Source organism: Hoplias malabaricus, chromosome 3, assembly GCF_029633855.1.
Source record: "Hoplias malabaricus isolate fHopMal1 chromosome 3, fHopMal1.hap1, whole genome shotgun sequence".
NCBI lineage: Eukaryota > Metazoa > Chordata > Actinopteri > Characiformes > Erythrinidae > Hoplias > Hoplias malabaricus.
The window spans coordinates 20,918,966-20,932,974 of record NC_089802.1 but is presented as its reverse complement, the minus strand read 5'-3'; the positions used below and the strand labels follow the sequence as shown (position 1 = coordinate 20,932,974).

At 41.3% G+C, this 14,009-nt stretch overlaps 1 protein-coding gene across 3 annotated transcripts; it reads left to right on the top strand.

Annotated features, from left to right (window-relative positions):
• The first annotated feature begins 9,230 nt into the window (after nucleotides 1–9,230).
• LOC136691847 (interferon-induced protein with tetratricopeptide repeats 5-like) lies at nucleotides 9,231–13,325 on the top strand. 3 transcript variants are annotated; one of them, XM_066664712.1, is made up of 2 exons: nucleotides 9,231–9,362; nucleotides 10,297–13,325. In XM_066664712.1, the coding sequence occupies exons 1-2, from the start codon at nucleotides 9,358–9,360 to the stop codon at nucleotides 11,729–11,731; spliced, it is 1,440 nt and encodes a 479-aa protein (XP_066520809.1). In that variant the 5' UTR covers nucleotides 9,231–9,357; the 3' UTR covers nucleotides 11,732–13,325. The 3 variants fall into 3 exon arrangements, with proteins under 3 accessions (XP_066520809.1, XP_066520810.1, XP_066520808.1); XM_066664713.1 differs by having other exon boundaries at nucleotides 9,349–9,424; XM_066664711.1 differs by lacking the exon at nucleotides 9,231–9,362 and adding an exon at nucleotides 9,869–10,178.
• Nucleotides 13,326–14,009: the final 684 nt, after the last annotated feature.

The following is a 14,009-nucleotide window of genomic DNA, read 5'->3' as shown; positions in this document are numbered from 1 at the left end:
TAATAGCTGCTTGAATGAGCTCATGATGGGCCAGACACGGTTTATATTAGCAGTATCCCGCCCACTCTCCTTCCACACACGCCCCCAGACAGCCATAAATGGTCTTCCTTTGGAATTTCCAGTCTTATTGTTGCTGCTTTTTTCGTTTTCCGTTTTCTTTTTTTTTCAAGGGCAGACCAAACCCTCAAGGGGAAAGTGTTCCATTACCGCTACAGCTTCCCTTTGGAGCAGGAACTGAGAGAGAACCTAAACGTTTCACCACGAAATAGACTATTTTATTTATATTACGCTTTTGCTGATGATAGCATGTCTCCCCACAGTCGGTTCCTGTTAATAAGTAAAACAGAAAAATGTATGCGTACTTCGAAAAATCTACTGAATATCTGAATAACTATCACACCGCTATAACACTATTAACAGTTGTGTAAAAACCTAAAGTCTTAAGTCCTCAAGTAAAGCGCACGAGAGGGAAATTTAATGACTCAGACTTGACTTGGAGAACCCTTTTTAATTTGATGTAGCTCATTATCGCCATCTGTCGGTTATGGTGTTATCATAGTATGGGAGAAACACCTGGGGATAAATATTCTAGATGGTGCTGCTTGAAAACTAGTTATATTTAATTTATATTAAAAACAAATCTGCAGTTTAGTATTTACTAAAATTATCATAAATTGCAGCTCAAATGTGCTCAGATGCAACCCAGTAAACAAGGAACGTCCCTGGACGTTCAATATAGGTCTAAAAGTAGTCTGTCCGCTAAGGACATATTTTAAACGTCAATGGACGTCCAAACTCCATCTTAATAAGTTAGTTAAGTGGTAACCAATCGATAACGTCAGTGGACGTCCAAGACGCGTTTTATACAAGTAATTTTTTTCGGGACCAATTAATAACGTCAATGGACGTCCAAAATACGTCTAATAGTCGTCTTGTGAATGTCGGTGTTTGGACGTCTTTTCAACTTTCATTTTCAGCCTTAAGAGAACGTTGATTAGACGTCAGTCATTACGTTATTTCAACGTTGAATCAACGGCTAATTGTTTACTGGGAATGTATATTACACGGATCATTACATTACAGACCTGTTCAGAAACATATATATATATTAACAAAAACACTAATAAAAATATTAAGCATCTGTACAGTCCTGTATATTCAGTTGGACCATTCTGTGTCTATACAGAAAGAAAATTGGGCTCTGTGTGTGTGTGTGTGTGTGTGTATCTGCTGGAATCCTGTACCCTGATTAATTACCTAAAACCATCAGGTTTTTAATCCACTGACTCCGCTTCGAGTGCTAAATGAAGCTCCACTAAAGCGCCAGATTAGTGTAATGTGAAATAGAAGGTGGCACGTTTGCACCCTCTGTTGACCAGCTGTGGCTGGTGCAAGTTGTTTTTGGAAAAGCCACGTCTCTCTGTCTCTAGTCGCTCTGTTTATGGCCCAGAGTCTTCTACCAAAGAAAAGAGGCCGGAAGAGGTGATGTCCAGGATGAGAGGGGTCAGCTCTGAGAGAATCATCACTCTTCTGATGTCCTGGAGCATTATATTGGAGCATGCCCAATATAAGAGAGCTTAAGTTTGGTTAACTAGGCTTCGAGTGAAAACTTGCATGTGACTTGTTTTCTTTGTCTTCCAAGTATTCCTTCCAAACATAATTTAACATAATCTTAGGTAACATATGAAGTCCAAACCCCCTTTTTTTTGTTATTAACATTGTTTCTTTTTTTTTACATGGAAGCCATAACTGCTGCTATAAAAGCTGTACTGTCTCATGTGAAGACTGAACTTGGTTCAGAGATGAAATAGTGTCTAGCAAACTCCAAGCAAAAAAAAAAAAAAAGTCTTTCTTTAGCCACATCTTCAAAACCTCAAAGCCACATTTATTTGAATACAAGTAGGCTTACTGACTCTTTGCATCCAAAAAGCAGCAGTTTTCTATAAATCTCTAACTGTGATAACAGTTATAACAGTATAACAGTCTTCCAGGCAAAGACAGTTGTGCTGTTGTACAACTTCTTAATTACTGTTCTAATATTGGCACTGTAATTTATATCTATGTTTTATAACCATTTCCTACAACCCCAATTCCAATGCAGTTGGGACGTTGTGTTAAACATAAATAAAAACACAATATGATGGTTTGCAAATCCTTTTCAACCTATATTCAATTGAATACACTACAAAGACAAGATATTTAATGTTCAAACGGATAAACGTTATTGTTTTTTTGCAAATATTCACTCATTTTGAATTTGAGGCCTGCAACACGTTCAAAAAAAGTTGGGACAGGGGCATGTTTACCACTGTGTTACATCACCTTTCCTTTTAACATCACTCAATAAGCGTTTGGCAACTGAGGACACAAATTGTTGAAGCTTTGTAGGTGGAATTCTTTCTCATTCTTGCTTAATGTACAACTTCAGTTGCTCAACAGTCTGGGGTCTCTGTTGTCATATTGCGCTTCATAATGCACCACACATTTTCAAAGGGAGACAGGTCTGGACTGGACTGCAGGCAGGCCAGTCTAGTACACACACTCTTTTACTATGAAGCCACGCTGGTGTAACACGTGCAGAATGTGGCTTGGCATTGTCTTGCTGAAATAAACAGGGACGTCCCTGAAAAAGACGTTGCTTGGATGGCAGCATATGTTGCTCCAAAACTTGTATGTACCTTTCAGCATTAATGGTGCCATCACAGATGTGCAAGTTACTCATGCCATGGGCACTAACACACCCCCATACCATCAGAAATGCTGGCTTTTGAACTTTGTGCTGATAACAATCCAAACAGTCTGTTTCCTCTTTGGCCCGGAGAACACGATGTCCCTGACGTCCAAAATCAATTTGAAATGTGGACTCGTCAGACCACAGGACACTTTTCCACTTTGCGTCAGCCCATCTCAGATGAGCTCAGGCCCAGAGAAGCCTGCGGCGTTTCTGAGTGTTGTTGATATACGGCTTTCGCTTTTTATGGTAGAGTTTTTTGTAGATGGGTGCATCTCTTGTAGATGGAGCGATGAACTGTGTTCACTGGAAATGGTTTTCTGAAGTGTTCCTGATCCCATATGGTAATATCTGTTACAGAACGATGTCGGTTTTTAATGAAGTGCCGTCTGAGGGATTGAAGGTCACATTCAATGTTGGTTTTCAGCCTTGCCACTTTCTTGCAGAGATTTCTTCAGATTCTCTGAATCTTTTGATTATATTATGCACTGTAGATGATGAAGTCCCTAAATTCCTTGCAACTGTACATTGAGAAACGTTGTTCTTAAACTGTTGGACGATTTGCTCACGCAGATGTTCACAAAGTGGTGAACCTCACCCCATCCTTGCTTGTGAACAACTGAGCCCTTCGGGGATGCTCCCTTTATACCCAGTCATGACACTCATCTGTTTCCAGTTAACCTGTTCACCTGTGGAATGTTGCAAACAGGTGTTTTTTGAGCATTCCTCAACTTTCCCAGTCTTTTGTTGCCCCTGTCCCTACTCGTTTGGAATGTGTTGCAGGCCTCAAATTCAAAATGAGTGACAAAATTTGCAGAAAACAATAAAAATGATCTGTTTGACCTTTAAATATCTTGTCTTTGTAGTGTATTCAACTGAATTTTCATTTGTTTTACACAATGTACCAAATTCATTGGAATTGGGGTTGTAAAATATGATGGTCAACATATTTTATTCTCAGTTACCTGGCACTGTCTAATCTTTTCCTAATTGGTGAATGATTAATGAAAACTACTCTCTGTGTAATATATTCCTCATGAAACAGGAAGTTATGGATGTCCCCTTGTACTTGAACACTAAGCTGGACTTTGAAATATCAGAACTATGAATGTGAACACCCATGGGCCTACCACCTGTGGGAGAGGTAGTAATCCGGGTCTGGTGCATTGTATATCGAGTGGCAGCCGAGGGCGTGGGCCTTGGTGTTCTGATCCTCGGTTACTGAAACTGGCTCTTGGAACATGGAATGTAACCTCTCTTGTGGGAAAAGAGCCTGAGCCGGTGCACGAGGTTGAGAGGTACTGGCTAGATATAGTTGGGCTCACCTCGACACACAGTATCTTTTGAGGGGCTAGATGCTCTTTCACTATTGAGTTGCCCAGGGTGAGTGGCGTAAGGCAGGAGTGGGCTTACTCATAGCCCCCAGGCTTAGCGCCTGTACGTTGGGGTTTACCCCAGTGGACGAGAGGGTAATTTCCCTGTGCCTTCGGGTTGGGGAAAAGGCTCTGACGGTTGTTTGTGCTTATGCAATGAACAGCAGTTCAGAGTACCATGCCTTCTTGGGGACCCTAGAGGGGGTGCTGGAGAGTACTCATTCTGTGGACTCCATTGTTCTGCTGGGGGATTTCAACCCTTACGTGATTGGGAGGAACAGCCTCGCTGATCTGAACCCAAGTGGTGTTCAGTTATTGGATTTTTGTGCCCATCACAGTTTGTCCATCACGAACACCATGTTCGAGCATAAGGGTGTCCACAAGTACACCTGACATCAGGATACCCTAGGCTTTATTTCGATGATCGACTTTATAGTCGTACCATTGGACCAGCGGCTGCATCCCAGGGGAGGCCGGAGACATTGAGTCCGAATGGGCCATGTTCCGGACCTCCATTGCTGATGCGGCTGAACAGAACTGAGGCTGCAAGGTTGTCGGTGCCTGTCGGGGTGGCAATCCCCGCACTCTGTGGTGGACATCCTGGATGAGAGAGGCTGTTAAGCTGAAGAAAGAATCCTACTGAGCCTGGTTGGCTCGGGGGACTCCGGAGGCAGCTGACAGGTACCGAAGAGCCAAGCGGCTCGCGACTTCAGCTGTCGCTGAGGCAAAAACAGGAGGAGTTCGGTGAGGACATGGAAAACGACTTTCGGTCGACTTCGGGAAGATTCTGGCAAACCATCAGGCGACTGAGAATGGGAAACCGGTTTTCCACCAACACTGTATATGGTGGGGGTGGGGAGTTGTTGACCTTGACTGGGCACGTCATTAGGCGGTGGAAGGAATACTTTGAGGATCTTCTCAATCCCACCAACACGTCTTCCACAGAGAAAGTAGAGTTTGGGGATCCTGGGCAGGGCTCATCTATCACTGGGACTGAGGTGGCCGAGGTGGTAGGAAAACAGTGGAAAAAAACTTACAGACAAGTTATACTTCAGCCAGGTACAAACAAGTTTTCTCCTAGAACTTTTTCTACTACACCGTTACTTGGTTAGTGATTTTGCCGCTAGATTTAGTGACTCTTAAAAACAAATAAAATAAAGATGAGACCTTTTAGTGAATTATTATGAAGAGAAAAAAAAGACCAGCACCAAATCTAGCTACTTTCTTTACAAACCTTTGCTATTTTTATATTAGATAATCAATAGCACAACTCGTTAGAACACCGGGACTGACCATGAGCGGGAGACTCTCTGCGGCTCGACGGCTTCCAGAGAGAGGGCAACGGGAGGCTTTCATGGTTCCCCGGCTCCCAGAGACGGAGCTGCAGCAGAATGAGCTGTGAATGGGCAAACAGTGCTTTCAAAGACATGTTTGCTTAATTTTACGTTTAATTTATTACTTTTAATAACCCCCTGAAACAAAATAACATAATTGACTGAGATATTCAGCTTCATTCAAACTATAAGCATATGCCTTACGAATGTATGAGATGAGACCAAAGACACAACTGGACCCGGAAATGGCAAAACGTCACGCGTGGCCTCACACTTAACAACCAGATAGCCAAATAAGTGATTTTGCCGCTAGATAGTGACTTTTCAGACAATCTATTATTATGAAAAAAATTGGTGGGCTTTGGTCTTTAATCACTTGCCATGTAATGGCCTATTTGTTTTGCCGCCCTCGACTGATTCTAAGCAGAAAGTAAAGCTTTATACACTTCAGAACTCATCCTGCTTCTTCTGTCAGCTGCCATCAACAACAAACATGAGTGACGCAACCCTTGGCAGCCATTTTTTTTTGCTCCATTGTTGTGGAAAATGTTATCATTGTCCAAATATTTCTGGACCTGACTGCATCTCTCTGGCCAAGCATGACACCTACTGACCTTGTCTCATATGCAGCTGCTTCAGACTGTTTCATTTATATTTCTCTTATATAGCATTTCTACCTGCCTTGTATCTACACACAATGTCCATTTTATCAGCTCCATTGACCATACAGGAGCACTTTGTAGTTCTACTATTATGCCCACTTGTTTTTTCAGTGGCACAGCAGGTAGTGTTGTAGTCACACAGATCCAGAAATCTAGAGATTGTGTGTTCACGTCCTGCTCCGGGTCTGCGAGGAATTTGGTGTGTTCTCCCTGTGTCCTCTGGCTGCTCCGGTTTCCTCCCACAGACCAAAAACACATGTTGGTAGGTGGACTGGCGACTCAAATGTGTGTGTGTGTGTGTGTGTGTGTGTGTGTGTGTGTGTGTGTTTGTGTGTATTTGTATGTGTGAGAAGGACTGGTGCCCCCTCCAGGGTGTGTTCCTGCCTTGCGTCCAGTAATTCCGGTTAGGCTCCGGGCCCACCACGATCTTGAATAGACCCCTGTGCTCAAGCACCTGCCCTTTTGCCCTGGATGAGAAAAATGCTGGAGACCAAATTGTTTTCTTCATTCATCAATATTTAAAAATAAAAATGACCCTCTCTGACATCAATTCCCTCCTAAAGGGTTTTGATATCTGACGTGAATTTATATGAGTTCTTAAATCCTGCCCGAACTGATCCGCGACGCGCACAAGCTCCCGCCTTGCCCCTCCCTCCTCCTCCTCCTGTTAGCATTCATGCTAGTGTTGCCAACCATCCAGTACAATACAGAATCTTCCCGTAATTGTATACTAAATTATGCATTCTGTTTTAAACCAATACGAGACCCGTTTTGTTCATTTTTTTTTTGACGTCACTGTTACGGTGACGGTTTGAGATTCTCCACAGCTCCTAAACAGAGAATGCGCTTTTCGTTGGTCATCACCTTTTTTAGCCAATCAGCAGTTATTTGTCCATCATTCTGTGCTGCAGCCAATGAAGTCACAGTCCCTCCTACAAGGGATTATTTTGCAGGTGCTCAGAAATGTCTGTGCACGTGCATGTTCTTATTTCACTCTCACAGGGTTGGGTTCTGGATCATTCTCAGTGCTGCAGTGATACTGACGTGTTAGTGATGTGGTAGTGTGTGTGGTGCTGGTACAATTTGATCAGATATGGCATGACTACTAGATAGTGATGGGAATTTCGGCTCTTTTTGGGGAGCCGGTTCTTTTGGCTTGGCTATTCATAAAGAGCCGGCTCTTTCGGCTCCTAAAAGGCTCTTTGTTTTACCAATTATTTCCAGTGGTACAGAACAATATTACCTACATTTTAAATGACTATATGGACAAAATATTATTGTTCAATATTAAAAATAACAAATAGTGTTGCAATGGCCAATTGCTTTTATGGCTGTCTTGTAATAACTCACTGATTGCACTCACACATTCAATTGTATAAATAACTGGATTTTTATTTAAACACCTTAATAAAAAATCACTTGTAAACTCTGAAATATAGCCAATGGAACCCAAAAGGTAGGTATTACAAAATAGTTTATTAAATTAAATAATCATCCATTTCTGATTAATAAAATAAACAAATACAGTGGAACCTCTACTTACGAACACCTATACTAACGAACTTTCCAAGATTCGAACCAGGCATTTGAATATTTTTTGCCTCCACCAATGAACCATGACTCTAGAAACGAACCCGAGCCTCCGCCTGGAAATGGCCACTGACCCCAATAGACCCCAAAAGTCTCCCAGCACGCCCAGAGTTGAGTCATTGACCCATTTTCTCTCGTTTTCTTGACCCTCGAGCTTTTAAGATTAGCAAATTTTAGTTTTAGCAATTTAGCATTAGTGTAAATAGCAGACTGCTAAGTTAAGCCGTATCTACACTTCGTCTCCCCACATTCACCCGCCTACTCTCCGTTATTCCACCCACCCACACCTCCCGTCATACAGCCAGTGACTGTGTTACTCCTCCAGCCAGTCGTTTATTACTGTTACCACTGTATTTCTCTTTTATTTTTAGTAATGCTACATATATATTTTGTTACTAATTTGAGAGTTTTGTAAACATATATCAGTGCAAAAAGGTGACTTTCGGGTGGGGCTGGAACGCATTAATTGCTTTTCAATTATTTTACATGGGGAAAATTGACTCGAGAAACGAACTTTTCCGCTTACGAACCGGGTCACGGAACGGATCAAGTTCGTAAGTAGAGGTTCCACTGTACTCTGAAAAGTGCAAAACTGATTTAACATTTTCTTCAACTATTTTTTGGAAGGCTGGTTGACATTCAGGAAAACCAAGTGTCTCAGGTTGGAGGATTGGAGCTTGCTTGTTGTTCTCTGATTGGTTGAATGACAAGCCTTAGAAAAAAATGGCTCGGTCTTAGACGGGAACCGGCTCGTCATTCACTTACAAGAGCCGGCTCTTTGAACCGGTTCGTTCGCGACCGACACATCACTACTACTAGAGTTTTTAAATCCTTCAGTGTCTTCTGGACTGTACTCCACCAACCAAAAATATACAGTCAACAGCGTCCTGTGTCCACTGATGAAGGACTAAAGGATGAACAACACAAACTGTGCAGCAGCAGATGATCTACTGTCTCTGATGTTACAACTACAAAGTGGACCAGTGTAACAGTCTGGACACAGTTCAGAAGCACTGTGTCTGAGCCACTGGTACCAGCACAATACACTAACACACCACCAGCACGTCAGTGTCACTCTAGTGCTGAGAATGATCCACCAGCTAAATCGTATCTGATCTGTGGTCGTTTTGACCATTGAAGAACAGGGTGAAATGGTTATAATAAAGTATGCAGGGAAACAGGTGGACTACAGTCTGTAATTGTAGAACTGTAAAGTACCCCTGTGGATACAAGGTGTTCCATATCCTATGATCTTTCATTGTATGTGCAAAACACATCTATCAAGAATGGAGACACATTTGAAAAAGTATAGTTTTTATTTACGTATTTTTATATATTTTATTATTATGACAAGTGGGTTAACCAGCTCACAGTCTGTGAGCTGCACTGTCAGAAACGAAACTGTGTTTAAGAGGATTTTTTTAATGATGTCAATTCCAGCCTGGATATTTGGGCCATAGAACCTTTAAAACCCTGCATTTACACGGAGTCTCACACTGAGTCATCAGCGCGTCCACAGAAATGCGAACAGTTTCGGTTTCCATTCTTCGCTCCTGCTTCATTGGAGGGGGGAGAGGTGGGCTATATATGTCTGCAGGGTGGAGATTACATGAAACAAAATCAGCGAGAACCCACTGAGCAGTTATTCGCAGTGAGGGGTCTTCATCATGAGGTGAGTGTCGCTGTAGACTGATTACGCAAGACTGACGTTTCATTAGAAGACATTTTTACCAGGTATTGTTTAGATTTCTAATGATTGCTAAATAAAAGTAAAAGCAGCCAAAACACATCTAATTATTGAAATATGTCTTAAGATATTGATACATTTTTGTAGAAAGGAAAATCTGTGGTTAAGAAATTCCATAACCAAACCCATAGATTTGTAAACTTTTCCGTCAAACAATCGATACCGGTGGATTTAAACTGTTCTTTCGATACGTCGAAATGTTCACTGATTTAAAAAGCAAATTGTTATCACGAATTTGAAAACTACCAGTGCCCATTGATATGTCGTACACCTAAAAAAAGTTTGTTGCTATGTCACTGATATTTTTAGTGCGCGTTTACACCATGATTTTCGGGAGACTGTGAAACAGGATGTGAGTGCATTAACGCGTCCTACAGCTTAATTAAATACACCTTGTCGCAGCGTATTCTTTTTGATGCGTGGAAGAAAGACTGGAGACAGTGGGTGCACTCTTCAAACCTTTAATGGACAGAGTTCTCTAGAGATGTCACTTCACAGCGCAGTGCTGTCAAATTATCTGGTTTCTAGACTATTCTTTAGAAGTTAAGGAATTGTTTCGCCTTGGAATATATCTAAAAATGACAAAGTTTCTCCTACTTAAGTTGCAGACTTTACAATCAGACATGACTAGTTACACTAAGCAACACTTGGTGTCCTGTGAATGTGTGAGAGTGTTTCGCCCTGTGAAGGACTGGCACAGCCTCCAGGGTGTGCATTTGCCCTTGTGCTCAATGATTCCAGGTAGGCTCTGGACCCACCACGACCCTGGACTCGATAAGCGGTTACAGATAATGAATGAATGAATGAATAATTGTAATCAGATCAGTTTTAATTGATCTTTTTCCTGCTTTCCTCCTAGTTCCACTCAAGAGAGAGTTCTAAAAACCAAACTTCTTCAGTTGGAATGCCATTTCACCTGGGCTCTGATAAAAGATGATACAGATTTAAATGATCTCCTGAATCGACTGGAGGAACAGATTAACTTTGATCTCGGTAAAGAGAAAGGAGCTCCACGTACATTCAGTCATTTGGGATTTGTGAAGTATCTTATGGGGTCCCATGAAGAGGCACTGGGCTACATGAAAAAATCTGTAGAGTTCATAAAAGAACACCCTGGAGAAGACTATGACAAGCTGCTTGTTGTTCCCTATGGAAACCTCTCGTGGTTTCACTATCATCAGAATAATTATGATGAGTGTGAGAGTTACCTGAATAAACTGAATGAGATAAAAGAGAAATACTTTCCTAATTATATCTCTGTCTCCAATCCTGATGTGCTCGGAGAAAAAGGCTGGACATTCCTCAAGTTCTCTCGCAAGTACTACGGAAGAGCTAAAGATTGCTTCAGGAAGGCCTTGGAGCTTGAGCCAGAGGAGGGTGAATGGAATGTTGGCTATGCCATTGCTCTGTACCGCACAGAAGATGAGGTTTCCAGTCCAACAGAATCACCCGCAATTCAGCAACTGAGAAGGGCCATTGGTACCAACCCAGATGATGATGTTCTTAAAGTTCTGCTAGCTCTAAAACTGACTGTTTACAAGCAGTACAATGAAGCTGAGAGCCTAGTGGAGAAAGCATTGGAGAATTCTCCAGAACATCCACATGTGATTCGATACACTGGGAAGTTTTTCCGGAACCAAGGGTCAGTGGATAGGGCCATCGCTTTGTTGAAGAGAGCCCTGGAGAGGGTCCCCAACTCAGGTTTTATACACCATCAGCTTGCACTCTCCTACAAGAAAAAGAAAGCTAATCTGCATCGTGCTGGAAACCACCACAGCAAGGGTGCTGAAATTCAGCGAATTCGTAATCAATGCATCTACCATTTAGAGATGGCCACTACATTGAAACCTTCCTTCATCTTGGCTATGAGTGACCTGGCTTTGTTCTATGGAGAGAATCGAGAACTTTCAAAGGCAGAGGAGCTGTTCCAGGCTACGTTTCAAGTCGCTAAAGAAAAAAATGATGCCTGCCAACTGGTTAATGTCTGTTATGCAGATTTCCAGCTGCACAGCGTGAGATATGAGCCTCTGGCAATCAAACACTATATGGAAGGTCTGAAGATGGGTCCAAATACAACTGAAGGAAAAAGAAGTGCCAGCAGTCTGAAAAAGATTGCTGAGAAAAGACTCTCCAGAAATCCCAGTGATGCAGAAGCCTTTGGAATACTGGGATTCGTTCATAAGGAGAAGGGAGAGAAACAGCAGGCCATAGAGTGCTATGAAAAAGCTCTGAGCCATGAAGACAATGATGACTACCTGAGTAATCTTTGTGACCTTAGGCTTTCTTTACAGTAACATTATAACTACTTGCCTCCTCATACAACTAAGTATTCACTATAGTTGAGATTACATTATTAATAGCACAAAATCCCTAGAACTGTCCTAGAACTGAACATTTTTATCTGCTCACTGACGTTATATACATTACTATTTTGCAAATGATGAGATCATGATGTTATAAGTGGAAATAAGACAATAACTTATTAAGTAAGAAATATTATTATATTGTTTTTGTGTTTAAGTGGTAAAGTTGATTTTATTTACTTTGTACATTTATTCTGCACCTTATTTTTAAAAACCACTTTCTTCTTACTCTAGGGCAGTGGAGGACTAGATGTTTCTGGTAGAGCATGGTGTGGGAATTCATTCATATATTCATTTCATTTATATCATTAGAGCAATATACTCCATTGCACATTCAGCAGAAGCATTACTCCTATGCCTCTCTCTGAGGGAAAAGGCTCAACATACCATTAAGTATCAGAAGTATAAAGATGCAGTTATGAGGAAAAAACAAAGTTCAAAGCCTATTAATTACTTCTACAATTATTACAACATAGAAAAAAATAGTTGAGACTCATGTTGATAATGTGAAAATCCGCAAAGACCCACAGTTAAATAAAATAATTGTTTAATTTTGCAGCTGGTTCTCTGTTTATGTGCTGCGCTGTGTGTCTGCGTGTGACAATGAGAAAAGTTACACGTTATCAGTGTATGCCTAGTAGCTTCACTGTAGGCCATGAAAGATTGGCAACAATCTTACATACATCTCACCTGTGAACAAAGGCTCTCAAAAATATATAAGAGGAAAATTATTTTTAAAGTACTTCCAGTACTCATATTGGAAATTTGAGGGTTGGAAGTAATTGTCCTTATAGCAGGAATATGTGATTTTGTAGAAACCTGTAGTTATTTTTTTTTTTTTCAACCCAACCAAAATATCCCACCCCCTCCATTCAGCCCTCCTTCCCCTTAAAGCACATGAACAGCATGGCTAGATTAATCTGTAGCTTTCAAACATCATCCCTAACTCAGGTCTCATTCACATGTAAGAAAAAGTTTGTTTACCTCATACACAAAACAAATCACATAGTTAGCTGTGTAATAGAAAAACATTTGCAGCCATTTTCAATCATTTCTGCATGGTTCCTCCATTGTTGAAAAGCTTTTACTGTTATTCAGCTTGTATTCATCAACTTATCATTGGCCAAGGACCAAAATATTACAAGACATTTTTGGTGTTTATGGCAGTATGTACACTCTGTGGCATTAAATGAAAAAAAAATTGATGACATCATACTTGTATAAACAATAATTAATAAATTGTATTTTATTATAGTGTTATATTAAGTAGCACCTAAACTCAATGTGCAAGATAATATTAGCAATACAAAGCAAATAAGCATGTAATTCTTCTATAATTTGTGGTTTTCTCTTGTTCTAAAGGTATTTTGAACTGTACTCAAATTAATACTGGAATGTAACAATTTTAAATAAAGTAGTTGTAGCTCCTGCCTATTCTGGAGTCAGAGCTGTGTTTCTTTTTTAGTCTTACAGGTTGTACGGTTGCCCATTTTGCTATGACAAGGCAATCACAAAACTCTGCTGCTAAAACCTCCTTAAATTTCATCCATCCATCCATTATCTGTAACCGCTTATCCAAGTTAGGGTCGCGGGGGGTCCAGAGCCTACCTGGAATCATCGGGCGCAAGGCGGGTATACACCCTGGAGGGGGCGCCAGTCCTTCACAGGGCAACACAGACACACACACATTCACTCACACACTCACACCTACGGACACTTTCGAGTCGCCAATCCACCTGCAACGTGTGTTTTTGGACTGTGGGAGGAAACCGGAGCACCCGGAGGAAACCCACACGGACACGGGGAGAACACACCAACTCCTCACAGACAGTCACCCGGAGCGGGAATTGAACCCACAACCTCCAGGTCCCTGGAGCTGTGTGACTGCGACACTACCTGCTGCGCCACCGTGCCGCCCTCCTTAAATTTCAATGGAAGTTGAATGTAAAAAGATTTTATTCCAAGTAATTTTGGAGCATATCTATTGGTCCATTCATCATGAAATTTTCACACAGTGTGAAGGACAGATGCTATGTTCAAATGATGTACTAAATTAAAAATCAACAAAAATGGAGATACATGTTTTTAATTGGACAACAGCAATGTTTTTGGATTTTCATTTTACTACACTTTACACGCTGTTAAAATGGACTTTTGGAGCAAGCCCACATAAATCACAGGATTGAACCCAGGGCCCCCCAGGAACCAT